Below are 27,552 nucleotides of genomic sequence, written 5' to 3' on the forward strand. Positions count from 1 at the left end.
CCATCCTTCTTAGATGTCCACGACCAGTGGTCTGGCTTTTTTTTTTTTTTTTTAACTATTAATGATTCCTTTGAGACTCTAATAAAAACCATAGATCCCTTTCACTCTGAAAATGCTTAAAGATACAAAAGATGAATATAAGAGGGTACAAGTGGTTCACAGATTCTGTGAAGCCAGGTTTGGAAACCTGTTAAGAATCCCTACCCTAGATTGTACATCTGCCTTAACACAGGGCCCTGAGTGGTGTATATCCTCTACTTTAAAAACTTCTGCACTTAGAAGTACTTTTGCTTACCTGGCTGGAGGTCCCTTGTGGGTGCTGGCATTGGAAGAGCAGAAGTAGAGGACCTCGCTGTCACTGGAGCAGTGGTGACCATCATGGTTGGAGTTGTGGTGGTGATTGTTGTTGGGACAACAGGGGTGGTGTTTGTTGGAGCAGTGGTGACCACTGTGGTTGCAGTAGTGGTGTTCGTGGTTGTTGGAGTTGTGTTGGTTGTTGTTTTGGGGGTAGCAGTGGTGGTTGATGGAATAGTGGTAGTCGTTCTTGTAGTAATAGTAATGGTTGTCTTTCTTGTAGTGGTGGTTGGTCTTGGAGTAGTGGTTGTGGTGATGGTGCTTGTTGGAGTCCTCATGGTTGTTGCTTTGGGGGTAGTAGTGGTGGTTCTTCGAATAGATTTTCGAATAGTTGTTGTTCTTGGGGTCGTAGTGGTGGTTCTCTGAATAGATTTTCGAATAGTTGTTGTTCTTGGGGTCGTAGTGGGGGTTCTCCGAATAGATTTTCGAATAGTTGTTGTTCTTGGGGTCGTAGTGGGGGTTCTCCGAATAGATTTTCGAATAGTTGTTGTTCTTGGGGTCGTAGTGGGGGTTCTCCGAATAGATTTTCGAATAGTTGTTGTTCTTGGGGTCGTAGTGGGGGTTCTCCGAATAGATTTTCGAATAGTTGTTGTTCTTGGGGTCGTAGTGGTGGTTCTCCGAATAGATTTTCGAATAGTTGTTCTTCTTGGGGTCGTAGTGGTGGTTCTCCGAATAGATTTTCGAATAGTTGTTCTTCTTGGGGTCGTAGTGGTGGTTCTTCGACCAGATTTTCGAATAGTTGTTGTTCTTGGGGTCGTAGTGGTGGTTCTCTGAATAGATTTTCGAATAGTTGTTCTTCTTGGGGTTGTAGTGGTGGTTCTCCGAATAGATTTTCGAATAGTTGTTCTTCTTGGGGTCGTAGTGGTGGTTCTTCGAACAGATTTTCGAATAGTTGTTCTTCTTGGGGTAGTAGTTTTTCGAGTAGCTCTTCGAATAGTTTTTCGATTAGCTCTTCGAATAGTTTTTCGATTAATTGTTCTTCTTGGGGGAGTAGTGATGGGTCTTCGAATAGTGGTTGTCGTTCTTGGAGTAGTAGTAATGGTTGTCTTTCTTGTAGTGGTGGTTGTTCTTGGAATAGTGGTGGTGGTGGTAGTGGTTCTTGGAGTAGTGGTGGTGGTGGTAGTGGTTCTTGGAGTAGTGGTGGTGGTCGTTGTTGTAGGTGGAGCTAGAAATCAACATGAATTCAGGGATTCATCAAGCAGCAGGAAACAAGAGACTCGTGCTAGGCCTGTGCACCAACACAACCAAGGAAAGTGTCCCCAGGCAGAACTCTGCACTTATCTCCCATGAACTCCAAGTTCTTGTCATTGGTCAACTAGAACCTGTCACTGAGGAGGGAGTGAAGACATGGTCACAACAAGGCAACAGCTGCATTTAAAGGATGATATTTTGGGAGGTGTTGAAATAAAAAAATGACACATGGGATTTGTGTTGAAGTACATTGTAAAGACTAGTCATACATATCAGATTTACATATCTTCATAAACATCTGTGAGGGAGGGAAAAGTGTCTAGAGCCTGAAGCTGTCTTTGTCCTCTCAGCAGTATATGACTAGAACACAAATAGTAGTTCCCAAGAACCAGAATATTGACCAAATAAATAGCACTCACTTCTGTCAGTTCTATGGGTACCCTCCCAACATATCTGCATCTTAAATGTGGATTAATTGACATCATTATATACGATGGGTAACACAGATGCCATATGTCACCTGGGAAGCCTTGAAAACATAGATAGTATATACATGAATGGATGGGGCTGTGTTCTAATAAAAGTTTATTTATTAAAAAATATATATAAACTTAGAAGCTTTGGCACAACAAAGGAAACTATATGCAAGATGAAAAGACAGCCTTCAGAATGGGAGAAAATAATAGCAAACGAAGAAACAGACAATGGATTAATCTCAAAAATATACAAGCAACTCCTGCAGCTCAATTCCAGAAAAATAAATGACCCAATCAAAAAATGGGTCAAAGAACTAAACAGACATTTCTCCAAAGAAGATACTCGGATGGCTAACAAACACATGAAAAGATGCTCAACATCACTCATTATCAGAGAAAAGCAAATCAAAACCACAATGAGGTACCATGACACGCCAGTCAGGATGGCTGCTATCCAAAAGTCTGCAAGCAATAAATGCTGGAGAGGGTGTGGAGAAAAGGGAACCCGCTTATGCTGTTGGTGGGAATGCAAACTAGTACAGTCACTATGGAGAACAGTGTGGAGATTCCTTAAAAAACTGGAAATAGAACTGCCATATGACCCAGCAATCCCACTCCTGGGCATACACACTGAGGAAACCAGATCTGAAAGAGACACGTGCACCCCAATGTTCATCGCAGCACTGTTTATAATAGCCAGGACATGGAAGCAACCTAGATGCCCATCAGCAAACGAATGGATAAGGAAGCTATGGTACATACACACTATGGAATATTACTCAGCCATTAAAAAGAATTCATTTGAATCAGTTCTAATGAGATGGATGAAACTGGAGCTAATTATACAGACTGAAGTAAGCCGGAAAATAAAGACCAATACAGTATACTAACGCATATATATGGAATTTTAAAAGATGGTAACGATAACCCTATATGCAAAACAGAAAAAGAGACACAGATGTACAGAACAGACTTTGGGACTCTGTGGGAGGAGAGAGTGGGATGTTCTGAGAGAATAGCATTGAAACAAGTATACTATCAAGAGTGAAACAGATCACCAGCCCAGGTTGGATGCATAAAACAAGTGCTCAGGGCTGGTACACTGGAAAGACCCAGAGGAATGGGATGGAGAGGGAGGCGGGAGGGGGGGTTCGGGATGGGGAACACATGTAAATCCATGGCTGATTCATGTCAATGTATGGCAAAAACCACTACAATATTGTAAAGTAATTAGCCTCCAACTAATAAAAATATATGAAAATAATTTTAAAAATTTTTTTGAAAAGCTAAGACTGAAGAAACTACAAGGAAAAAAAAATAATAACTGTTGGTGAGCTTATTTTATAATCTGATCTGGTCCTATGGCTACTGTTTGCTGACCTGGGTCTAATAGTGTAGTTGAAGATTTTGAAGAACAGTGCGGTCTCAATGCTCTCCCTTCAGTTTGAAATCAAAGCTAAAAAAACAAGAAGAAGCAAGAAGAAAACCTGATCAAAGGAGTATAACAAGGAGGAAATTTAATCAACTTGTTTCACTAATGTGCCTTGCTCAGGAGTAAATATTTCCTAAGGAAGAAGCTAGGAAACTAAGGCTAGGAAAAGCTGCTGAGGAAGAGCCCTAAGAGAGGTTGAAAGTAAGCTTTTTCTGTGAAAAGTGCAAGAAAACTTAAGTAAAGTATTGGGTTAGAGGCAGAGAGTCACTTTAGCTCAGTTATGAACCCATTTCCCACTGGACAGAGCAATGACTTTGCAAATATTCATCTATTAAAGAATTTATAAGCACTATAAATGTCCCCTACTAATTTCTTTCATTATCACTTTAAAAAGAGTATTCCTCAGGACCAATCATATAGTTTCACAGCTCCAAAAATAATCTCTTCTCCACACACAGCCTCCTGCCACAGGTGTATAGCACCAGCATCTTTCAGCTTTCTTAAATTGCCTCCAAGATGTTTCCCCAGAGTCAGTTATTTTCTGCATCAGAATTGACCTTCTTTTACTTGCCTTCATCAAATAACCTAAGTGTCCTTGATGAAGATAGGAAAAATTATGAAACTGAAATATCAAGTTCATTTAAATTAAAAAAGAGACCTACCTTATAAAGGCTCTGAATATTGGGTTCTGTTTTCATTAGAAACTTTAGTAGGAGAATACTTAACCATCAAAGAGCACCAGGAACCAGGAAACCCATAGAACCTGCTCCTTTCACCAAGTGGTAAGAAAAATTAAAATGTCTACATCAACATAGAAAAACATAAACTTCCAAGACTTTTGCATTTCACAAAATTCTTAAAAGCCAAAATTGAACAGTTATTGAGATGAAAATGTTCTCATATGGCAATAGGGCGATTTTAATTTTTAAACAAGCCATTTACTGATATGATGTGAGTGAAAGTGAAAGTCACACAGTTGGGTGCAACTCTTTGTGACTCCATGGACTATACAGTTCATGGGATTCTCCAGGCCATAATACTGCAGTGGGTAGCCATTCCCTTCTCTAGGGGATCTTCCCAACTCAGGGATGGAACCCATTGCTTCCGCATTGCAGGCTGATTCTTTACCAGCTTAGCCATGATATAGTGTGAATTGTGCTTCAAAAAAATCCAAGGGCAGAGGAAGGGGATGAAACTATACAGGCTCTTTCAATGTATATGCCACAAAATCACATTGACAATTGTCAAAACCAAATGATACATCTATTTGACAGGACCTTATATTACCTGTTTTGTATGTGTGAAACTCTCTCTGAGTCTTAAAATCTTAAGAAAGAACATTTGAAAAATCTCTGAAGAAATGAGCTCAGAGAAAAGGTCAGATTTTCAAGAAGAAGAAACTCAGCTCCATAAAAATACTCACTATATCTCAGTGTGGAACAGTGAATGCTTTTTCATGAACCAACTACTATTCCTGAAGCACTGCTCAGGAGACAGTTTGCTGACTGGGAAGATCCTCTAGCCTATGGTCTTGAATCAAGGTTAGTCTTAACATCTCACCCTACACAAATACAAGATATTCAGTTGAAGAGTTATTAGAAAACAAGATCATAGGCAACTTTTCTTTCCCTACTAAAGGAAAAGAAAGTTAATATCAGACAGAAAACTCTTATCTCTGGGAACCCACAGAAAGTGATCAAAGAAGTAGGAAGATAAGCTCACCTGGATTTACCCTCAACTCTATGTCATTGAACCACCCTCTTTTCTCAATTCGGCAACAATACAAGCCACTGTCAGACAGGGAAGCATTGTTTATGGTCAAAGACACATCTCTTCCACCAATATGTCCATTTAGCTGGTAACGTCCATCCCTCCGATAGGTGACTCTGTAGCCATCAGTCCAGATGATGTTAGTTCCGCAATCAAGCCAAGCACATGCCCCTCGGCCCCAGCACATGCTTGTGACTTCACCATTATAGTAGCAGGGTAGAGTGACAGACTGACCCGCCACTCTAGTCACTCGGTGGTAAGAGGTTACACCATCTGTAAATAAAGAGACACCAGAGCATGCATCTCAAAATTTTAACTTTAATTTTATTTTCAGTTTGTTCTCTATATAGCTTATGTGGTTTGAAATTATCTAACCATATTTTGAGTTTTTGAATTTAACATATGCATTTTTCTTGTAAACATATTCTTTAGCAGTGTTAATATTAACCAGATATATCCAAGGATGAAGCATCATATAAACATTTTTCTGTACTCAGGATTACTTCCTAATAGGACAGATTTATGAGAGAAAGTATCAGGATAAAGGGCAGAAATATGTTCAGTCTTTTGGTGAATATGATTCCAATTCCTCTCCAAAAGGTGTGAAACAAACAACACTCCAGTAATGCATCAGTGTGTGTGCATTTCATCCTGTGTTTGGCAGGTATCTGCTTACTAAATGTTAATACATATAGGTGGTATTTCCTCTCCCCTAGATTCAATCACTGTCTCAGTTGAAATCTGATTTAAAAACTGTATTGTGTCTAAAATTTTTATTTTCAATTTCATTGCAATTTTTTAAATGGCTATGCAAAAAACTTCACCTCACAAATCTTCTCTAAGTTAAAGAAAAAAACAGCTAATATTCTACTTACAGCATCATTGGCTAGAAGGCAGAAGCCGAGTAAATTCTTTAGAAATCAGTTTTTAGAGAAAAAGGGTTTATAATACTCTCAGAAGGAACTGAGGCTTATAATGGGCTTTGTTGGTTTTGTTTAGTTGCTAAGTTGTATTGGACTCTTTGCCACCCCATGGACTGTAGCCCGCCAGACTGCTCTGTTCATGGAATTTCCCAGGCAAGAATACTGGAGTGGGTTGCCATTTCCTTCTCCAGGGGATCTTCCCAACTCTGGGATCAAGCCCATATCTCCTGCATTGGTAGGTGGATTCTTTACCACTGAGCCACCTGGGAAGCCCAGCATGGGATTTAGGATCAATTAAGAAACATTCAAGCAGGGATCCCGTCTCATGAGTTGATGACTGTCCTGCAATGGAGCACTGTCCAGTTAGCCAGGGGAAACCAAAAATTGGACATACTCATTCAAATAGTAAACTTTACCTCTTAAACACAAACAGGCAGGAAAACTCTCTCCTGCAGTAGTGGTTTAAAACACTGTATTGCCAAATGAAGTCTGAGTGGTCCTTAAAAGAAATCTGAGATTCAACAACCAGTCATAGTTAGAACTGGGCTGTAAGTCTGGGAACTGATCTGGGAATAAAACACTCATTGTTATATAAAATAAGTCTACTTTTTATTACCAGAATTCTGATTATGTTTAATTTTGCTTAATATCATTTTTGAATTATAAAGGTAATTTATGCTGATTAGTTTGTTACAGAATACACTAGCCCAGGTGGGATGCACGAGACAAGCGCTCGGGCCTGGTGCACTGGGAAGACCCAGAGGAATCGGGTGGAGAGGGAGGTGGGAGGGGGGATCGGAATGGGGAGTACGTGTAACTCTATGGCTGATTCATATCAATGTATGACAAAACCCACTGAAAAAAAAATAAAAATAAAAATATACTTTTCCTCATATCCTACCTCTAGAGATTTTTTTTAAATTTAGGATATGTTTACTCCTAAAAATTTCCCCTATTTCATAGAATGTTAAAATATGAGATAAATTAAACATCTTTGTTTATTAAATATTATATTTTTTTCTTTACTGATTAAAAAAAAATATATGGCCACATGGCACCATATGTGGGATCTTAGTTCCCCCACCAGGGATAGAACTCGTGCTTCCTGCGTTGGAAACACAAAGTTTTAACCACTGGAAATCCAGGGAAATTCAAACATTTTCTTTTTAAAAGAAACAATTACACTTGGTTAAAAAAATCAAAAAGTACAAAACGGTACAATAAATGACTTCCCACCTATCCCCATTTCATCTTCCCACCCTCGACCACAGTTACGCTTGCTTACATACACTTGAGTATTTCATGCATACACAACCATCTACCTACTCTTTTTTTTAATTTAAACACAAATGGCAACATAAGCTGTACTGTACTGCAGCATGCCTTATTCACCTACCCATAGATTTTTAAATTCTCAGCATTAAGCAATTTCTTTGGCTTAAGTTTTCAGCTTGGTTCTTTGCTCACTAGTGGATCCCATTACCTTTGACAAAGCCCTAGGTGTTAACATCTACCTTCCTCCACCACACCAACACACCCCCTACACCAAACCGACATACCCCCTTCACCTCCCCCTACATCCTTGGGGTTCCAGAGCACAATCCACTTACTCACTTACCTGGCAGGAGTAGGAGGCCCAGGATGGCTACCCAAGGATGCATGATGCTATTGGCCTGAAGGAAAGAGAAAGCAGACTGCTTGGTGTGGCCCTCAATCAGATGGGATCAGAACAAGTCTTAATTCTCAGATGGCAGCTTCTCCTTTCACCCTTACAGGGTGAATCCCACAAGCCCGCCTGCTGGAAGCAAGACCACACTTCCAAATGCTTCTGCTCTCTGTCTGCTCCAGGTGACAGAGCTCTTCCCCTTCCAACAGACAGGCACAGCTGTCCTCTGAAACATCCCTACTCACACAGCTCCTCTCCTGCACTCAGAGCCCACGCTGACTCTAGGTGCTGACAGAGGAGACAAGGGAGCAAACACAAAGGAAAGGAGAGGAAGGCTCAGCGGGGACACCAGAGCCAGCCCAGACTTCCCATGGCAAAGCTACACTTATCCTTAGCTTTGAAGGTGAGTCACCTGGCTTTCTGGCGAGAGGAGGGTACTTCTTCCTTTGCGGTCACAATGGCTACTCCCCAGCCTTAGTCAAACCATCAAATGTCCACTGAGCTAAGAACTCAGAGTTGTGAGTTTCACTTATGGCTCAGGAGACTGCCTCTCAGATCGCTCTGAGGAACCACGCCCAAGAGGGGTGGAGAGATAAGCTTATATGTGATTGTGGAGGAGAACAACCAAACATCTCAGTAGAAGGTTGCCACTAGGTACAAGAAACATATACCTCAATTAATGCCTTTAGCATTTTTCTAAGTACAGGAAGATGAAACTTGGATTCGTAAAATTTTCTCCTGCAAACATCTAACTATCTGAAGGCTTGTTTTACCAGTTTTCCCAGAGCACAGAGGACTTCTTTTTGGATCACTGCACTGAATTCCTTTCAGGGGATATGGAGTATCAGCGACTACAGGGGCTAGTGACTTAATTCTTACAGAACCAGATGGCTAGAGACACTCCTTAGCTGCCAGTGCCCCCTCATGGTCATAAATTCAACCGTTATTTAGGAGGCAGTTCATGGCCACTCTATCCCATAGTGCAGAGAATACCTTTTCTCAGTCAGGCCAGTATTCTGATGATCTTCAGTGTGGTATTACTGGACTAGGCACTGCTAAGAGTAGACAAAAGTCTTTGAACCACACGTCTTTCAAATCTGTTTCGGTCCAAGCAGAATCCCGTGTTGCTTCTTCCTGTATGTAGAGCTACACTATTACAATCTTGAGTTCACAAATAAATGTTCACATGTATAGCTCTTAAATAAATATATATATCCAAGTTGCCTAGTCATCATTTTTATCAGAGACTTAGTCACACATTTAGTAATGCAAGAAATCACAATCTTGTAAAATAGGCCAAATGCAAGTAACATAGCTAGTAGCAGTAATAAGGGTCATAAGTAAATATTTAGGCCAAGAGTTTCAATTAGGTGTGATCCAGTATATTACCAGCTCATCTGACTCAATCTGTCCTGTACAAATCACTATCTTAAAGGTAATGAAATACTTGTATTGTTCACAAGGCATCCAGCCTAATTCCCTAGTGTTATTAGGTTGATTATCCTTAGTTTAACTATTCCCAATGTAAGGCAGCTTTTAAGCTTAAATGATTTAAATAATCTGGTGGGAGTCATTTAAATCCACCCTGTAACTGAAGGAGGGTTCCCCCTAATAATCAGGAAGTTATATTTGCTGACTGAAATTTAGTTTGTTATTATTGAGCTTCAGTAACATTAAAAGAAAATTCATATTATAGCCATGGTCAGAGAAAGCACCACTGATTGGCCAAGTGAGGGAGTCCTATCTAGTAATATCAATAGTTGCTCAAACAGAACTATAGCTTTCTTCTGGAATCAATTTCCTAAGGGTCATCCAATTAGACCTGTGGAGAGGAGAAATCCACCAAGGTAACCAAGAAGTACTAGATTAAGTAACTGATCATAAGCCTAACAATTGGATTAATTTTTAAATTCTGTAAGACTTACACCATGATAAAAAAAACATGCATTTATGAAAAGGTACAAGAAATTATCAAGAATAATTATAATATATAATTATATCCATATTTCTATAATTATATAATATGACATTATTATCTAATGTAACTATTATGCTGAAAACACTGTAACTAATCATATAGGTCAGATCAGAAATCTAGGGATAGCTGTCCAATTCTGATGTTGCCTTCTCTTTGTCGTGGTGTGAGTGTAGTTTCTCCTCTGTTTCAACTTTGCTTTAAGGTGAGTCTAAGGGCTCAAGGGCAAGAACTCTGTAAGTGGAAAATACTTTCGGATTTGTATTTCGCTTGTTCTGTGCACAAGTCCAATTTCTTTCTTTTGTTCTGTGCACGAGTTACTCAAGAATATCTGACAAGTGTCCTTTGATCAAGGTTGAAGACAGTCCTTTAAATGATGCCTTTCCAAAATACAAAATTTTCCTGTTATAGCTCATGGGGCATCTGATATTCATCCAAAGATAAATTACAGTGATAAGTTTCAGAAACAAATGAAGAGTGTCCTTTTAATAATTCAATTAAACTTTATAATAATGTAATCTAACAACAGGGGTATCTCAGAAGTGAGTCTTGGGCAGTAAATACAGACCTAAATTAACAATACTAGAATTTAATATCCATATATGTAATTTTTCTCTCTAAAATTATGCTGACATGTATCAAATATAGGCAAATTAAGAGTAATTTGTTTGCAAAAATAAGTCTGCTTTCAGTAAACTTGGCCTGATTACTTATATAAGTATAATTGATCATACAATCCTTTTTAAAATTGGTTTAGGTGAAACTTTTTTGAAGAATCTCAGATTGAATTTTTTAAAAGCTTCTTTCTCAAGGCAAGAAAAGTCACCCCAAAGACATGCCATTAGATTCCACCTGTGATACCTATAAATCTGGATTAATTTCTCTCTTCTCAGTGTTCCAGAGTGTCTTCAGATTCCTACAACTCTCCAGAGGTGGACTTTCTTATTTACTTGATAAGTCTGCTAGCAACCTAAGGGTTTACAATTTTGGAGGGATCAGGTAAAAATGTTTCAATTTTGCTTACAAAGATATCACTAACCAAATTGCTGTAAATCATAATTAGTTTAAGGGGAAAGGTTTCCTTATATCTGGAAAACAGATTAAAAAGCAGTAATATTTCAGACCAGAAAAACCATAAAATCTATAACCATGTTCTTCAGTTCACTCAGTCCTACGTAACTAATTCTTGATTTTTGTTAACAGTTTTATAAAGCTTTTAAAAGCCTGCTCTTGTAAAACATCCTTTCTGTGAATTTTCTTGAAAATGAAGCAAAATGAAATGAAACAAAAATCAATGAAAATGATGCAAAGGCATGAGGATCAAACAATAACTGTCTGTGAACAACAAAGATTTTTAAAGACATGGTTAAAGATCCGATTGTGATGCAATTGACAAACTATTTTACTCCTGTGACAGAACATTTTAAGATAATAATCAGAATTAAGACTAATAACATTTTACTATGACATACCAGATTCTTAGGAATTCCAAAAATTTCTAGAGTATATAAAACATTTCCCTGGACAATATAGCCTAAGGAGGTTTATCACCATCCATTTGAAATGCTTCCCATGCAATTTAACATACCATATAAGCCTAGTTAGTTTAATATTTTAATCTTTAATAAAGAGAGAAAACAATTCCCTTAGGTATTTCAGGACCTTCTGGAAAATCTCAAAGTAAGCTAAAGGCTAAAGGTCAAATGAACTTCAAGTACAATTTGATCTCTGGCAAGTTTGCCAAAAATATCAAAAGGCTTTAAAGAAGCACTTCATCAGATGGCATCAGAGATCACTGTGAAACAATACTTATTCACTTAACCAAGAAAAAATAAAATATTTCAAAGGCAAATACAGAAAGTTATAAAAAAAACATTACTTAAAGTACAAAGAAAATTAACAATCTGTTACAAAAAGCAGATCAATATTCTTAAGAAAACTCTCCCCTCTTAATAGAGAGAAACCAAATTCAGGTTTTGTATCACTTTACCTTTAATACTGAAATTCATTTCCCCAATTAAATTAACTCTAACCTTAGTTCTGCCCAAACATAAAATCCTTTCTAAAGTTTCTTTTTTCCTCTCAAACCTACACTTTTCTATACTTATAATAATCTGTCTCTCCTTTCTTATTTAGAAATAACTAGCATTAGAACAAAATTATTTTCTTTTTTCTTAATAAAATGCATTTTTATTTTATATATCTTCTTACTTGCATACAAAGATGTTTTCCATATTAACTTTATAGTCTAATTAGTTAGAATTATCAAATTTTTAAAAATATTTATTTATCTGACTGCACTGGGTCTTCATTGGGGCATGCAGGATCTTTAGTTGCAGCATGCAAGCTCCTAGTTGGGCCACATGGGGTCTAGTTCCCTGACCTGGGATCAAACCCAGGCCCCTGCATTGAAAGCAGAGTCTTAAACACTGAACCACCAGAGAAGTCCTGAATTATCCACTTTCAAAAACCTTAATTTCTAGTGAAAACTGAGAAGCAAGAAATTACATACTGTCTTTTACTTTAGCATCCCATAGATTGGCAAACCTGAAATACTATTTATAAAAACTCAACATGAAAAAACTAAGATCGTTCAAAATTGGGAAAGGAGTACATCAAGGCTGTATATTGTCACCCTGCTCATTTAACTTACATGCAGAGTACATCATGTGAAATGATGGGCTTGATAAAGCACAAGCTGGAATCAAGATTGCCAGGAGAAATATCAATAACCTCAGATATGCAGATGACATCACCCTCATGGCAGAAAGCAAAGAGAAACTAAAGAGCCTCTTGATGAAAGTGAAAGAGGAGAGTGAAAAAACCAGCTTAAAACTCAGTGTTCGAAAAATGAAGATCATGGCATCTGGTCCAATCACTTGATGGCAAATAGTTGGGGAAACAATGGAAACAGTGACAAACTTTATTTTCTTAGGCTCCAAAATCATTGCAGATGGTGACTGCAGCCATGAAATTACAAGACACTTGATCCTCAAAAGAAAAGCTATAACCAACCTAGACAGCATATTAAAAAACAGAGACATTACTTTGCCAAAAAACGTCCATCTAGTCGAAACTATGGTTTTTCCAGTAGTCATGTATAGATGTGAGAGTTGGACCATAAAGAAAGTTGACCACCAAAGAACTGATGCTTTTGAACTGTAGTGTTGGAGAAGACCTTCGAGAGTCCTTTGAACTCCAAGGAGATCCAACCAGTCAATCCTAAAGGAAATCAGTCCTGAATATTCAATCGAAGGACTCATGCTGAAGCTGAAGCTCCAATACTTTCACCACCTGATGTGAAGAACTGACTCGTTAGAAATGGCTCTGATGCTGGGAAAGATTGAGGACTGGAGGAGAAGGGGACAACACGGGATGAGATGGTTGGATGGCATCACAGACTCGATGGACATGTGTTTGAGCAAGCTTTGGGAGTTGGTGATGGACAGGGAAGTCTGGTATACTACAGTCCATTGGGTTGCAAAGAGTCGGGCAGAACTGAGAGACTGAACTGAAGATCCTGGCATCCAGTCCCCTTTATGGGGACTTTATGGCAAATAGAAGGGGGCAAAGTAGAAGCAGTGACAGATTTTCTTTATGAGTACCAAAATCATTGTGGATGGTGACTGCAGCCATGAAATTAAAAGACACTTGCTCTTTGGAAGAAAAGCTATGACCAGTCTAGACAGTGTATCGAAAAGCAGAGACATCCCTTTGCTGTCAAAGGTCCATATAGTGAAAGCTGAGGTTTTACCAGTAGTCATGTGAGAGTTGGACCATAAAGAAGGCTGAACACTGAAGAACTGATGCTTTCACATGGTGGTACTGGAAAAGACTCTGGAGAGTCCCCTGGACTGCAGGAAGTACAAACCAGTCAAACCTAAGGGAAATCAACCCTGAATATTCATTGAAGGACTGATGCTGAAGCTGAATATCCAATACTTTGACCACCTGATGCAAAGAGCTGACTCACTGGAAAGATCCTGATGCTGGGAAAGATTGAAGACAGAAGGAGAAGAAGACAGCAGAGGATGAGATGGTTAGATTGCATCACCAACTCAATGGACATGAATTTTAGCAAACTCTGGGAGATAGTGAAGGACAGGGAAGCATGGTGTCCTGATGTCATGGGGTCACAAAGAGTTGGACTAGACTTAGTGACTAAACAACATAATTTCTAAAATACGTGTGTTTTCTTAGAGAAAATGTTGCAATATGGCACCAAATGTATTTATTAATAGTCCTGAATCTTTAGTTTCTCTGCAAAATGATGTCTACATTCACTAATTAATGTGGACAAGGCTCTGTGATGTGCAGTGAGTGTACAATCCCATAAGACTGAATTTTCTGACAAGCTGTCTACCACGGGAGCCCCCACGATGTTCTCAAGGCTCCCAAACAGCACAATGGAGTTTTTCAATTTGAGCTATTCAACAGTTGCTACTCTAGAATCAACTTTGTGACCCCTTGAAGATACATGACCAGTTGAGGGATAAGGCTCAGGCAGCAAACATGAATTTCCAGCTGCTTACTCCACAGGAAATGAAGCCCCAGTGCAGGCACAGAGAATGAGAGGATCAGACTCACCTTTGAGAAGGAATGCAGCGGCCACTATGGTGAGAAGCGTGAGGAACTATCTGGAAGCTACTGCAATATTTCTGTCTGGGGGTGCTTCAGTCTGAAGAAGGCCTTGGTTGGAGGAGGCCCAAGTCTTAGAGCTTCCTTGACCTACTTGAACACAAGCTCCCTCCTGTTGATGAGCCTTCACACATGCTGTGTCCTGAACTACTTGCTAAAAATCAACCCTTCCATAAAACCAAGACGTATGATTATATGTCTTTAACAGAGGAGAGGAGGGAGAGCAGCTCAGGCCCTGGTTGTTTCAACACAGGACCAGCAGGGCTTCCTGCAGAGTGTGGAGTAACAGCCTAAAAATGACTCCAAGCGATGTGGCCTGAGCAACTGGAAAGCCTGGAGGTGCCACCAAATGAGATGGGGTAGCTGTGTGTAACAGTTGGGAGGAAATATTGTGGACTTCAGACATGTTGTGTTTGAGATTTCTCAGACACCCAAGTGAAAACTGTTCAGGAGAGACGATCTGGGCTGAAAATACTTATTTGAGAGACATCAGCATAGATATGGGATTTTAAAGCCATGAACCAGAGTTGATGCTCAGGGAGTGTCCTTGGCTTAGAGACTAGGGCCTGGGACCTTGTGCAAAAGGTGGAGGTGGAAGAGGCACCATCACACACATAGAATAGCTGAATGACTGTTCACTTTCACAATCTATGTTACATCTCAGGAAAAGCGCTTACAAGGAAAGGGAAAGTCAAAAGAGAACTAAAAATTGAAGCCAGGGAACTCTTTCAAGGAATTTTGTGACAAAAAATAAAAGGAAGGGGAAGTTTGGAAGTAGGGTTAAGAGAAAGATGATAAAAATAACAGCATGCTTGTATGATCTGGAGATGAATGAGTGGAAGAATTGATTTGGGCAAGGAAAAAATGCATGGAGCAATAGAGGGACAGAATTCACTGTCCAATTAGGGGATTCTACTTTGACATGACTGGGGATAGCACATCTTCAAGAGCAAATGGATAAGGGACTCAAACATGACCATTTGGAAGTGCTAAGGTGCCTCTGGAAAGCAAGAGGTCATGAAAGCAAGACCAGCCCAGGAGGCCAATACTCTCCAGCTATCTGCAATTGCCAACTATGAGGAAGAACCCACATCAGAGGATAGCTATTTTTTAAATCTTCTCCAGTGCGGGGCCAGCCGGAAGATTTCAGCGAGCAACATGACGCGTTCCTTTAGGCTAAGAAATAAAGACACAGAACAGATGGGGTCGAGAGGATCGCTGCAGTCAGCGATGATTCTTTATTTCTCAAGGTTACATTTATACTAAACCAAGAAGAGAATCTTAAGAAGAGAAAATATTTTTCCATAAACATCACTTTGAGATAACAATCACCAGAACTCTCTGATAACGTCAAGGGATAAGAAGGTCATCCCGTTTATCTTAAGGGTGGTCGTGAAAGGCTTATCCATCTGTGTCATGTGTGCATTCAAGGCTTGCTAATGTTCTGTTTTGTTTTGTTTTTTTTTTTAGTGGAGTGCAGTTTATTACACCGGTGGGCCCAAGGCAGAGTCTCCTCTTAGCCAAGGACCCCGACCAGCATTTGTGAAAATCTTTTATACCCCATGTGTACGCGTCCAAACCCACTACCCCAATTCCCTTAAGACTTACATAAACAAAGGAAGGGTAAATACAACTACAATAACCCCATCATTCACGTGTTATGTGTTCAAACAGTCAATAATCAATAAGCCCGCAGTTACATTCCAAATAGTTAATAACTGATAAGCCTGTGCTTACATTCTGATAGATAGTGTCCGGAGGCAGGGGTGATTAGTGTCTGTTTTCTCTTCTTCAAGATTCCCCTGCCCAGAGGGGGGTCTTATCCTTCCATTGTCATTCCCACAGGCTCTAAGCACAGAGTTCAGAGTCCACTGGAGAGGTGGCCGCACATGATCAGCACAGACAGGCCTGAGATGGGGTCCAGGCCCTATGAATTCCTTCTTCATTCCCCCCTCTTGATGCTCTTAGTTTCCATAATGAGCATCATTTATTGAGATATATTGTACCTTAGCCCTCCTGCCACCCACATAAGAGAATGCTATCAAGCTCTGGGTTACAAAATTCACGAGGCATTGTAGGAAGCAGGGCCCACAAAGCAGTATGATCAAGATTACTATAACAACAGTTCATTAGACATGGCTTTCACTTGATTTTGCATATCCTCCAAGGCAGCAGATACATCTTCAGACAGGTCAGGGATGTGCACACCATTCGCCAAAGTCCCTGCTTGGGCTGCTGTGAGTATGTCTAATGCCATCCTAATTTGAATTACTGCCTTCCTCATCTGAATCTGTTCTTCGTTCAAAGCTTGAATGGCTTTAGTACTGTCTAAGAGGGCCTGTTTAATGAAATGTTTAATGTTCTGTTAAGATTTAACTTGGATAATAAATTCCAGAGAGGGGTGGTGGAACAGAGAGCTATGTCTGCGAACAGACCCTTGAGGATCAAGGCAGCTCCCAGAGCCAGCCTTTTGGTTCAGGCCGCTCCCCGCACTCCAGTATTTAAATAATCCCATCATTTATCTTCCCCATTTTAGAGCATTCAGGGGTTTCCTAACCAAAGTTGAAACTCTAAAAGCTGCCCAAAGAAGACTTCCCAAGCTAGCCACACCCTTCCTTCTATCCCAATCCTAAAAAAACTCCAAGCCAAAACTTGTCCTTGCTAATCTTTGCAAGATCAAGTTTCTAACACATACAAGAATACTATCAAACCTGCAAAAGTCTGAAGCAAATATTAGACTTCTCCTTTACAATTTACAAATATTTTAACTTTACAAACCACAGACATTGATGAACAAAATTATTCACAGAGATACACATTCCCCTATTCCCATTTCCTTGATTTTATGTAACACCCATCTAACGGATAAGGCAATCCCAAAGAATACTCAAACTACCGCACAATTGAACTCATCTCACAGGCTAGAAAAGTAATGCTCAAAATTCTCCAAGCCAAGCTTTAGCAATATGTGAACTGTGGACTTTCAGATGTTCAACCTGGTTTTGGAAAAGGCTGAGAAACCAGAGATCAAATTGCCAACATCCACTGGATCATTGAAAAAGTAAGAGAATTCCAGAAAAACATCTATTTCTGCTTTATTGACTATGCCAGGGTCTTTGACTGTGTGGATCACAATAAACTGTGTAAAATTCTGAAAGAGATGGGAATACGAGACCAACTGACCTGCCTCTTGAGAAACCTGTATGCAGATCAGGAAGCAACAGTTAGAACTGGACATGGATATGGAACAACAGACTGGTTCCAAATAGGAAAAGGAGTATGTCAAGGCTGTATAATGTCACCCTGCTTATTTAACTTATATGCAGAGTACATCATGAGAAACGCTGGACTGGAAGAAGCACAAGCTGGAATCAAGATTGCTAGGAGAAATATCAATAACCTCATATATGCAGATGACACCACCATTATGGCAGAAAGTGAAGAGGAACTAAAAAGCCTCTTGATGAAAGCAAAAGAGGAGAGTGAAAAAGTTGGCTTAAAGCTCAACATTCAGAAAATGAAGATCGTGGCATATGGTCCCATCACTTCATGGGAAATAGATGGGGAGACAGTGGAAACAGTGGCTGACTTTATTTTGGGGGCTCCAAAATCACTGTAGATGGTGATTGCAGCTGTGAAATTAAAAGACACTTACTCCTTGAAAGGAAAGTTATGACCAACCTAGATAGCATATTAAAAAGCAGAGACATTACCTTGTCAACAAAGGTCCATCTAGTCAAGGGTATGGTTTTTTCCATTGCTAATGTATGGATGTGAGCGTTGGACGGTGAAGAAAGCTGAGCACCGAAGAATTGATGCTTTTAAACTGTGGTGTTGGAGAAGACTTTTGAGAGTCCCTTGGAGTGCAAGGATATCCAACCAGTCCATCCTAAAGGATATCCGTCCTGGGTGTTCATTGAAAGGACTGATGTTGAAGTTGAAACTCCAATACTTTGGCCACCTGATGAGAAGAGTTAACTCATTAGAAAAGACCCTGATGCTACGAGGGACTGGGGCAGGAGGAAAAGGGGACATCAGAGGATGAGATGGCTGGATGGCATCACTGACTGATGGACGTGAGTTTGAATAAACTCCGGGAGTTGGTGATAGACATGGAGGCCTGGCGTGCTGCGATTCACAAGGTCGCAAAGAGTCAGACAGGACTGAGTGACTGAACTGAACAGATAAGGAGCGACTCAGCAAAGGGATGTATTGACTCTAACTCACACAGCTTCTGTTTGTTTGTTTGTTCCCCTTGCCTGCCTCCTGGGATTTTAGTTTCCCAATCACAGAGCCAATCCACACCCCCGCAGTGGAAGCTCTGAGTCCTGCCACTGAACACTCATGGAATTTCCCACACAGCTTTCAAGTGAGCCTCAATGAGTATTCCTTCCTCCAAAGGTACCACACATTTCTGCTCAGGTTTCTTTTCCTCTCTCTTTCCCTCACTGATGTTGCCCAGGAAAAGCTTGAAAAATTCCAATGTGTAAGTCCATGATTCTATTTAAATGAGGATTCCTCTCTCAAGAGATACAAATCCATTTTATATGAACTACCCAATTTCTATTGGTTCATTCATCATTGTATTAAGATTCCATATTTTACTGAGAAAGTTCAAGCAGCAAAGTTCCAGTTTCCTCCTCAGCGTAAGACAGGATTGTACTTACAGGTGGATGTAAGTACATCCATCGATGAACTTGGATTTGATCTGTGATTGGGAAATCCCACAAGCCATGCAGAGGGACCAAAAAAACAAACAAAAGCTGTGTGACTCAGTCAATACACCCCTTTGCTGAGCTGAAGAGAAGTACAGTACTTTCCAGAGGGTTGTACTTACAGGTGAGTTAGGAGGTAGCTTTCCAGCTTCTCTGGTGGTCTGTCAATGATTCTGTCTTTTTTCTCCTTATGGATAAAGATGGAATTCTAGTTAGTCCTTATCTCTTTCCCACACCTTTCCAGAGAATGTTGGGAAGTATCTTTAGAAGTTAAACTTCTCTAGTCTGCCAATCTTTTTGCTGGATTTGATCCAGTCACTAAATAGATTACCAGGAGATTTTAGTGAGCTGGAATGGAATTTGCTCTCTGGACAGGGAGGCCTGGCGTGCTATAATTCATGGGGTTGCAAAAAGTTGGACATGACTGAGCGACTGTACTGATGCTGCTTTTATTTTTTAATTGAGGTAGAGTGGATGTACAATATTATATAAGTTACAGGTGTATAACGTAGTGATTCACAATTTTTAAAGGTTATGCTCCATTTACAGCTATTACAAAGTATTGGCTGTTGTACAATATATCCTTGTAGCTTATTTCATACCTAGTGGTTTAATACCTTTTAACCCCCTACCGTCATTTCCTCTCCCACTGGTAATCACTAGTTTGTTCTTTATATTTGAGAGTCTGTTTCCTCTTCAATTATATTGACTAGTCTGTTTATCTTTTAGATTCCACATGTAAGTTATTTCAGTAATACAGTATTTGTCTTTCTCTGACTTGTTTCACTAAGCATAATACCCTCCAAACCCACCCAAGCTGTTGCAAATGGCAACATTGTGTGGGTATATATACACACTGTAACTTCTTTATCCATTCATGTTTATGGACAATTAGGTTGCTTTCATATCTTGGCAACTGTAAACAAGGCTGCTATGAATATTGGGGTGATATATCTTTTTGAATTATTGCTTTTTTTTGGGGGGGGGATATATAACCAGGAGTGGAATTGCTGGGTCATACCATAGTCCCATTTTTAGTTTTCTTATAAACCTCCATACTGTTTTCCACTAATGATGTACTAATTTACATTCCCACCAACAGTATACAAGGGTTCTCTTTTCTCCATATCCTTGCCAACATTTGTTTTTGTGTTCTTTTTTATGAAAGCCATTCTGACAGGTGTGAGGTGATACCTCCATGTGGTTTTGACATTTTGATTTACACTTCCCTGAAGAATAATAATGTCAAACATGTGCCTCTTGGCCATCTGCATGACCCCTTTGGAAAAATGCCTACTCAGGTCTTCTGTCCATCGTTTAACATGGTTGTTTTTTTTTTTTTTTGATGTTGAGTTGTATGAACTGTTTATATATTTTGGATATTAGCCCTTTATTTGTCATATCATTTGCAAATAATTTCTACCTTTCATTGTGTAGCTTTTTTGTTTTGTGATGGTTTCCTTTGCTGTGCAAAACCTTTTAAGTTTAATTACTCCCCATTTACTTTTGTTTTCATTTCTCTTGCTTTAAAAGGAGAAGATGAAAGAAAACATAGCTATTTTTTTTTAATGCACAGGTTTTCTAATTCAGCATGTATTCTTTTGCTTGCTGACTGCAACATGGGAAGACCCAACCTCCAGACACTCTGGTCATGGCATCCTGCTGCCAACCAGACCATTGGGTGTGACCTGAGACCTCAACACTCCCAGCTGCCTGAGCAACATTAGCAGAAGTCCATTGTTCCCCCAAAACATGAGCAATGGCCCCCAGATGGTCCCTTGCTTCAAGGGGTCAGCATGCTGTTGGGAGCCAGACTGAAGCCCCTGAAAGGCTGGTGGCAGGTCAGGGAGTGGGAAAGAGGGTGGCCATGACTGCTTCTGGGACCTCTACAGCTGAGAGCTCAGCCTGAGGCAGGGTGTGGGGGATGCAGGGCATGGTGAGGGGGAATAAATGAGAAAAACATACACTCATGACCAGGAGCGCCAGGCCCCAATAGATCCCAGAGGCACAGCCCTGAGGACATAACAGGAAGTCATTTGGGCCCTGGGTGGAGCCATCTTGCAACCCCTCCATAGGATGGACCCAGGGCCTCTCTCTGGGTGAGGTCAATGTGTCACTCCAACCTCAGCCATGGACAGCATGTGGCGAATCAAGAATTTGGGGGGTTCTGGGTGTGTAGCGGTGAGCATAGGGGTGCTGAAACATAGCAGATGGGAGGTGATAGCCCAGACAGACTTTAGCTCATCATGACTGAGCCCTGGGCATTCAGTCTCCCCACCTGGGCCACCAGTCAGGCCCCTGACCTTAGACTCTGCCCAAGAAGCCAGGCTCAGCTGAACCCTCCCAGCCCCTGGGCCTAGTTCTGGCCTTGGCAACCTGGTCTCTCCCTCCCAAAGGGTCCAGCCTCACCTCCAGGGCCTTAGCAGTCACCTTATTGGCCCAAGAAGGCCCCTGGTCACACCTGGGTTCCCCAACCCCATGGCAAGCAATTCTTGGCATAGAGGGTGCTTCAGGCATCGTCTCATCCACAACAATTAGGAACTGGGACCCTGGCTGGCTCCAGGGGGGGCTTAGTGCCAAGGGGACCAGGACTGGACTCGTGGCCCCCAGCACAGGGCCCCTGGCACAGTTGGGACCAGGCCTCTTCTACACATCTCCCAGCTCTGGCTGCTTGATAGGGGCCAGCCCCAAATTCACTCAAGGCCCCCTGGTCAGATGGTCATAGGCCCCTACTCAGCTACTCAGGGGTACAGTGTCTACTACTTGCCCCAGCTTGCTCCAAAGCAGCTGCCACCAGGTCTGCTTATCTTTCTCCAGGGCTGTGTCGGGGTCTCATCCTCGTACTTGGTGATGTAAGAGTAGATCTCATGCAGGACACTCATGCTATTGAATTGACTCTGGTCCAACGTGAGATAGGCACTCTTATCCAGGTAGCTGATGGCAGGCCATCCTGGTGATGCTGGCATAGTAAATCTCCACCTAGCTCTTGTAGCTAAGGATGTCCTTGGTGTAGAGCAGCTTCTGGGAGGGCAAGTCCTTGCCCAGCTTGTGTTCAGATGTGGAGCAGGAGTCCATGAAGGCCTAGGCCAGCACTGACAGGCAGGCGTCAGTGCTGCTGCTCTTGTAGATGTTGAATAGCACCTGTCGGTTCTTGATCATGTTCAACCAGAAGCACAGGAGCAGGCAGTTTTTCTTCCAGGTGTGATGCATATCTGCATCAGGTATCTCATGCCAAGCGCTCTGCTCGTCCAGGAAATCAAGCATATATTTGATGGCCAGCAGCAGGGCTGAGCCCCAGTGCATGCTGAAGATGGTTGGGAAGAGGGCATCCATGCACTTCTGTAGCATGCCCTTGATGGCCAGAAGCCACATGAGGAAGAACTTGAAGAACGTCTTGCTGCCTCAGTTGCCACTGAGTGGTTCCAGGTGGTCATGGTTCTTGACAAGGAACACTGCTACTTTTTATACCAAAGAGTGCTCTGCCCATGTTTTACTCTGGGAATTCAATGGTTTCTGGTATGTTTATGTCTTTAACCCATTTTATATTTTTATGTGATATTAAAGATGTTCCAATTTCATTCTTCTACCTGTACCTGTACAGTTTTCCCAGCACCAATTTTTGAAGGCTGTCTTTTCTCCATTGTCTATTCTTGCCTGTTTTGTCATTGATTAATTGACCAAAAGTATATGATTCTGAATTCTCCCTCCTCTTCCATTGATCTGTGTGTCTATTGAGCCAATAGCATGTTTTGATCACCATAGCTTTGTAATATAGTCTGAAGTTGGGGAGTATGGTTTCTCCACCTCTGTTCTCTTTCTCAATATTGTTTTGGCCTTTTGGGGTCTTTTGTATTTCCACATAAATTTTAAAATTGTTCCTAGTACTTTGAAAGACACCACTGGTATTTTGGTAGGGATTGTATTGAATCTATGAATTGCCTTGGGTAATTTTAAAATATTAATTATTGTTAAATATTAAAAATATTATTATTGATAATTTATTAAATAAATTTTATGACATATTTATATATATTTATATAATAAATATAATATGTTAAATATTTATATATTTATATGAATTTTATATACATATTAAATATTATAATTAACATGTAACAATATTAATTATTTTAACAATCATTTTAACAATATTTATTCTTCCAATCAAAGAACAGGTTATAACTTTCCATCTGCATTATCTTCAGTAGTTTTCCAGTACAGGTCTTTCACCTCCTTAGGCAGTTTTATTCTAGGAATTTTATTCTTTTTGAGGTAGGCTGTTTTTAAAAGATTCAGTACAGGTCTTGATTTAGGGTCAGACTTTAGGCCTGAGAAGTCATATGAACTTTGAGACTGTTTATACAAGAAGGGACTTAACTACGTGGGGCCAAACCTCTTGATTTGTATGTGAATAAACTGAGGACCAGAGAGAAATAGAGGAGAGGAACCACAGAAGTCACTCGGGACCAATGCAGAAGTGAAAGCCAGGTTCACCTACCCCTACTCCACTGTTTCTCTTCCTCAACAAACATTATTTCACCAATATTTTCTGTTGTTGTTTGCACCACTCAGCTTGTGGAATCTTAATTCCCCAACCAGAGATAATTATCCACAGCCTCTGCAATCAAAGTTCAGAGTCCTAACCAGTGAACTGCCAGGGAATTCCCATTTATTTCACCAAATACTCATCAAGCATCCCATACTAAGCAATGGAACATTTTAAGTAGATAAAGCAAACCCACGATCTCCACCCTCGTAAGTTTAGGAAAACAAGCCACCACTTTCAGTATGAATGAAGTCATCATAGGAAACAAGCTTATGGTTACCAAAGGGGAAGGTTGGAGATAAAGTAGGAGTATACAGTTAACAGATACACACTACTATACATAAAATAGACAAGCAACAAAGATTTACTGTATAGCATAGGAAACTGGTGACTCAGATGGTAAAGAATTCGCCTGCAAGCAAGAGAGCCAGGTTAGATCCCTGGGTTGGGAAGATTCCCTGGAGAAGGGAATGGCTATCCACTCCCAGTATTCTTCCCATGGACAGAAAAGCCTGGCAGGCCACAGTCCATGGAGCTGCAAAGAGTTAGACATGACTGAGTGACTTACATTTCACATTACAGGGAACTATATTCATTATCTTGCAATAAACTATATTGGAAAAGAATCTGAAATACATCCACACACACACATGTGAATCATGTTGCTATAAACCTGAAACTAATATAATACAGCAAATCAACTGTACTTCAATTTAAAATAAAGGAGTCAAGTTACACTTTGCCCCAATACAATTTATTTACCTCTCTCACATATTAATACCATGTCCATTGACATTCCAGGTTTTGAAGTTGTGAGTGAGAGGATGTCAGAAAATGGAATGTGAGCTAAGTGAGCTCCTGCTCACACAGCTAGAGGGCACTGCCTTGTGTCAAATAGAACATCTCCCCAAATTATGAGATGATGGGTCCTTTTTCTTCCTCCCTAAAACCAAAACAATCTTTTCTACTTAAAAACACTGACAGCAGTGATTTGTTTGGGGATGAAAACTTTCACTTTTAGCTATGTGCCTTGCTGCATTATTACTTGATTGCAAGTCATTTCCTCTGCATCCATTTTAGGCAAGATGGGTGGGTCAAAAAAAACAAACAAACATATGATAGCACTGAGCTGTCATCAGATACGGTTAAGGGAATTTTCTGCAGGACTCAGTACTCTTCCAAACCAAGCCCACTGCAAGACTTGCACACCAGTTGAACTCCTGTGCTAGTAGAAGTTATTAAAAATGTATGCTGAGCTTTGTCAAAAGTTTTGTCAAGGCACTGCATTTGTAGTGAACATTGGGACTTACCACACTGACAACAGAACCCTCTGTTAACTAGCTATGTTCGAAAGAATGTCAACATTTTAAAATTTCAAAACTTCAAACGTCAAAAATAAAAACTGAATTATTTTGAGTGAAAGGAACACTATTGAAATAAATTGCTTTCAAAAATGACTGCCTTCAGAAAAAAAATACATTTAGTAAAATACTGAATGGTGTATTTCTTTAAAAATACACTATTGTTCTATTGTCATGATACTTCAAATACAATCACATCCTTCGACACAACAATTCCACGTCCAGAATGATAAATATTAGAAGTGTACAAATGCACATAGGTTTTTGTATATCTGAAATGGGGGAAAAAAAAAAACTAAACATCTATGTGTGGGGAAGTGATTTAATAGATTCAGCACATTTTTTCTGTTTAATACTACATAGCTGTCTAAGTAAAGGCTGTTGTCCCATTCTCACAGGGAATGATGAGCTTCTATAAGTAGTGGAAAAAATTAGGTTACCGTGTATGAGTGAAAGAGAGAGAGAGAAAATAAGAGAATAGCCCAGAACTTTCCTAAATCTAGAGCCACTAGCCACATGTGCCTGTTGAGCACTTAAAAAGTGACTAGTCAGAATGGAGATGTCCTCTAAGTGGAAAATACTCACTGAACTGTGAAGACTTAAAATGAAGGAAAAAAACAAAACAACAACAATAAGAAAACAAAAACTCTGCATTTCTACTGGACAGTGCTGACCTAGGACTGTTCCTGGGGAGTGGGACTGGGGAAAAATTTTGATGGAGAGGACAGGGAATAGGGATTTGCACCTTTAATTATTTTTCAGAAAGCATTTAACTTAAAATTTTAAAAATCAGAGTAGGAATCCAAGCAAAATTTATTCTTTAGTTAATATTATGTGTCAGTCTTAATTTCTTAGTTTTGACAAATGGTACCACGGTTATTTAAGCTGTTAACCAAAAAAAAAAAAAAATCTGTTGAATACAGGAAGTCTGTACTATCATTGCAATTTTTCTGCAAATCTCAAATTATTTCAAAATAAAATCCAAAAAAAAAAAAACAAGGGATACAAGCACTCTAACAAGATGTATCTTCTGCTTAGAGATTCTTACTTGGAGTCTCAAAGTACTTACTGTAAAGTAATTCACCTACCCACAGTTCCTTGTAAACACATTTCCTTGAAACAAGGCAGCTAGGATTACAAAATATCATATTTCTTAGCTCCCACCTGAAATTTCATCAATTCAGAAAACTCCTTTCTCCCTTGGTGATTAGAAGCTGTCTGGCTGCTGCTTAGGTACCAGGAATTGTTGCTGCAGTAGGAGGCTTGTTCAGAGAACAGGAATGGTGCCACCTCTCCAAGGACTTCACTGAGGCCTGGGCAGCTAGAAGTTTTCAAAGCCCCTTCACATGCTCCTTGCTGCCTCATCGGCTCCTTGCTTCAGCCCTCAGACTAAACCAACTCTAAGGTCAAGAGACTTTTGCGAAGATCTCATCGTAAACTTTGAGATAAAAAGAAATGAATCAAAAATCAATATTATTAGCATAACAACCTTCACCTATATTTATACAGGTGTTACTTTTTACTTAAAGGTTTCCAGAACAAGAACTAAACTCAGCATCCAAATGAGTAGGAATGGCAGGTAAAACTGGATAACAAAATTTAAAACAGATTTGATATAGTTCTCATTCCAATCCCAAAGAAAGGCAATGCCAAAGAAACTTCAAACTACCACACAATTGCACTCATCTCACACGCTAGTAAAGTCATGCTCAAAGTTCTTCAAGCCAGGCTTCAGCAATATGTGAACTGTGAACTTCCAGATGTTCAAGCTGGTTTTAGAAAAGGCAAAGGAACCAGAGATCAAATTGCCAACATCCACTGGATCATCGCAAGAGAGTTCCAGAAAAACATCTCTTTCTGCTTTATTGACTATGCCAAAGGCTTTCACTCTGTGGATGACAATAAACTGTGGAAAATTCTGAGAGAGATGGGAATACCAGACCACCTGACCTACCTCTTGAGAAACCTATAAGTAGGTCAGGAAGCAACAGTTAGAACTGGACATGGAACAACAGACTGGTTCCAATAGGAAAAGGAGTACGTCAAGGCTGTATATTGTCACCCTGCTTATTTAACTTATATGCAGAGTACATCATGAGTAACACTGGGCTGGAAGAAGCACAAGCTGGAATCAAGATTGCTGGGAGAAATATCAATAACCTCAGATATGCAGATGACACCACCCTTATGGCAGAAAGTGAAGAAGAACTAAAGAGCCTCTTGATGAAAGTGAAAGAGGAGAGTGAAAAAGTTGGCTTAAAGCTCAACATTCAGAAAACTAAATTAATGGCATCTAGTCCCACCACTTCATGGGAAATAGATGGGGAGACAGTGGAAACAGTGGCTGATTTTATTTTTTGGAGCTCCAAAATCACTGCAGATGGTGATTACAGCCATGAAATTAAAAGATGCTTACTCCTTGGAAGGAAAGTTATGACCAACCTAGATAGCATATTAAAAAGCAGAGACAAAGGTCCGTCTAGTCAAGGCTATGGTTTCCCCAGT

General features: G+C 40.1%; 1 protein-coding gene and 1 pseudogene across 1 annotated transcript in view; both read right to left on the minus strand.

Annotated features, from left to right (window-relative positions):
- Nucleotides 1–22,520, minus strand: part of LOC133062604 (hepatitis A virus cellular receptor 1-like) — a 37,244-nt gene extending 14,724 nt beyond the window's left edge. The window contains exons 1-5 of the mRNA XM_061151825.1: nucleotides 19,263–22,520; nucleotides 18,139–18,386; nucleotides 7,765–7,819; nucleotides 5,176–5,496; nucleotides 296–1,519 (exon numbers count right to left, since the gene is read on the minus strand). Coding sequence (XP_061007808.1) covers nucleotides 296–1,519; nucleotides 5,176–5,496; nucleotides 7,765–7,819; nucleotides 18,139–18,183 — 1,645 coding nt within the window. The 5' untranslated portion in view covers nucleotides 18,184–18,386; nucleotides 19,263–22,520. The remainder of the gene's footprint in view (nucleotides 1–295; nucleotides 1,520–5,175; nucleotides 5,497–7,764; nucleotides 7,820–18,138; nucleotides 18,387–19,262) is intronic.
- Nucleotides 21,900–22,512, minus strand: LOC133062606 (plexin-A1-like; annotated as a pseudogene).
- Nucleotides 22,521–27,552: the final 5,032 nt, after the last annotated feature.

This window comes from Dama dama, chromosome 9, assembly GCF_033118175.1.
Source record: "Dama dama isolate Ldn47 chromosome 9, ASM3311817v1, whole genome shotgun sequence".
Lineage (NCBI taxonomy): Eukaryota > Metazoa > Chordata > Mammalia > Artiodactyla > Cervidae > Dama > Dama dama.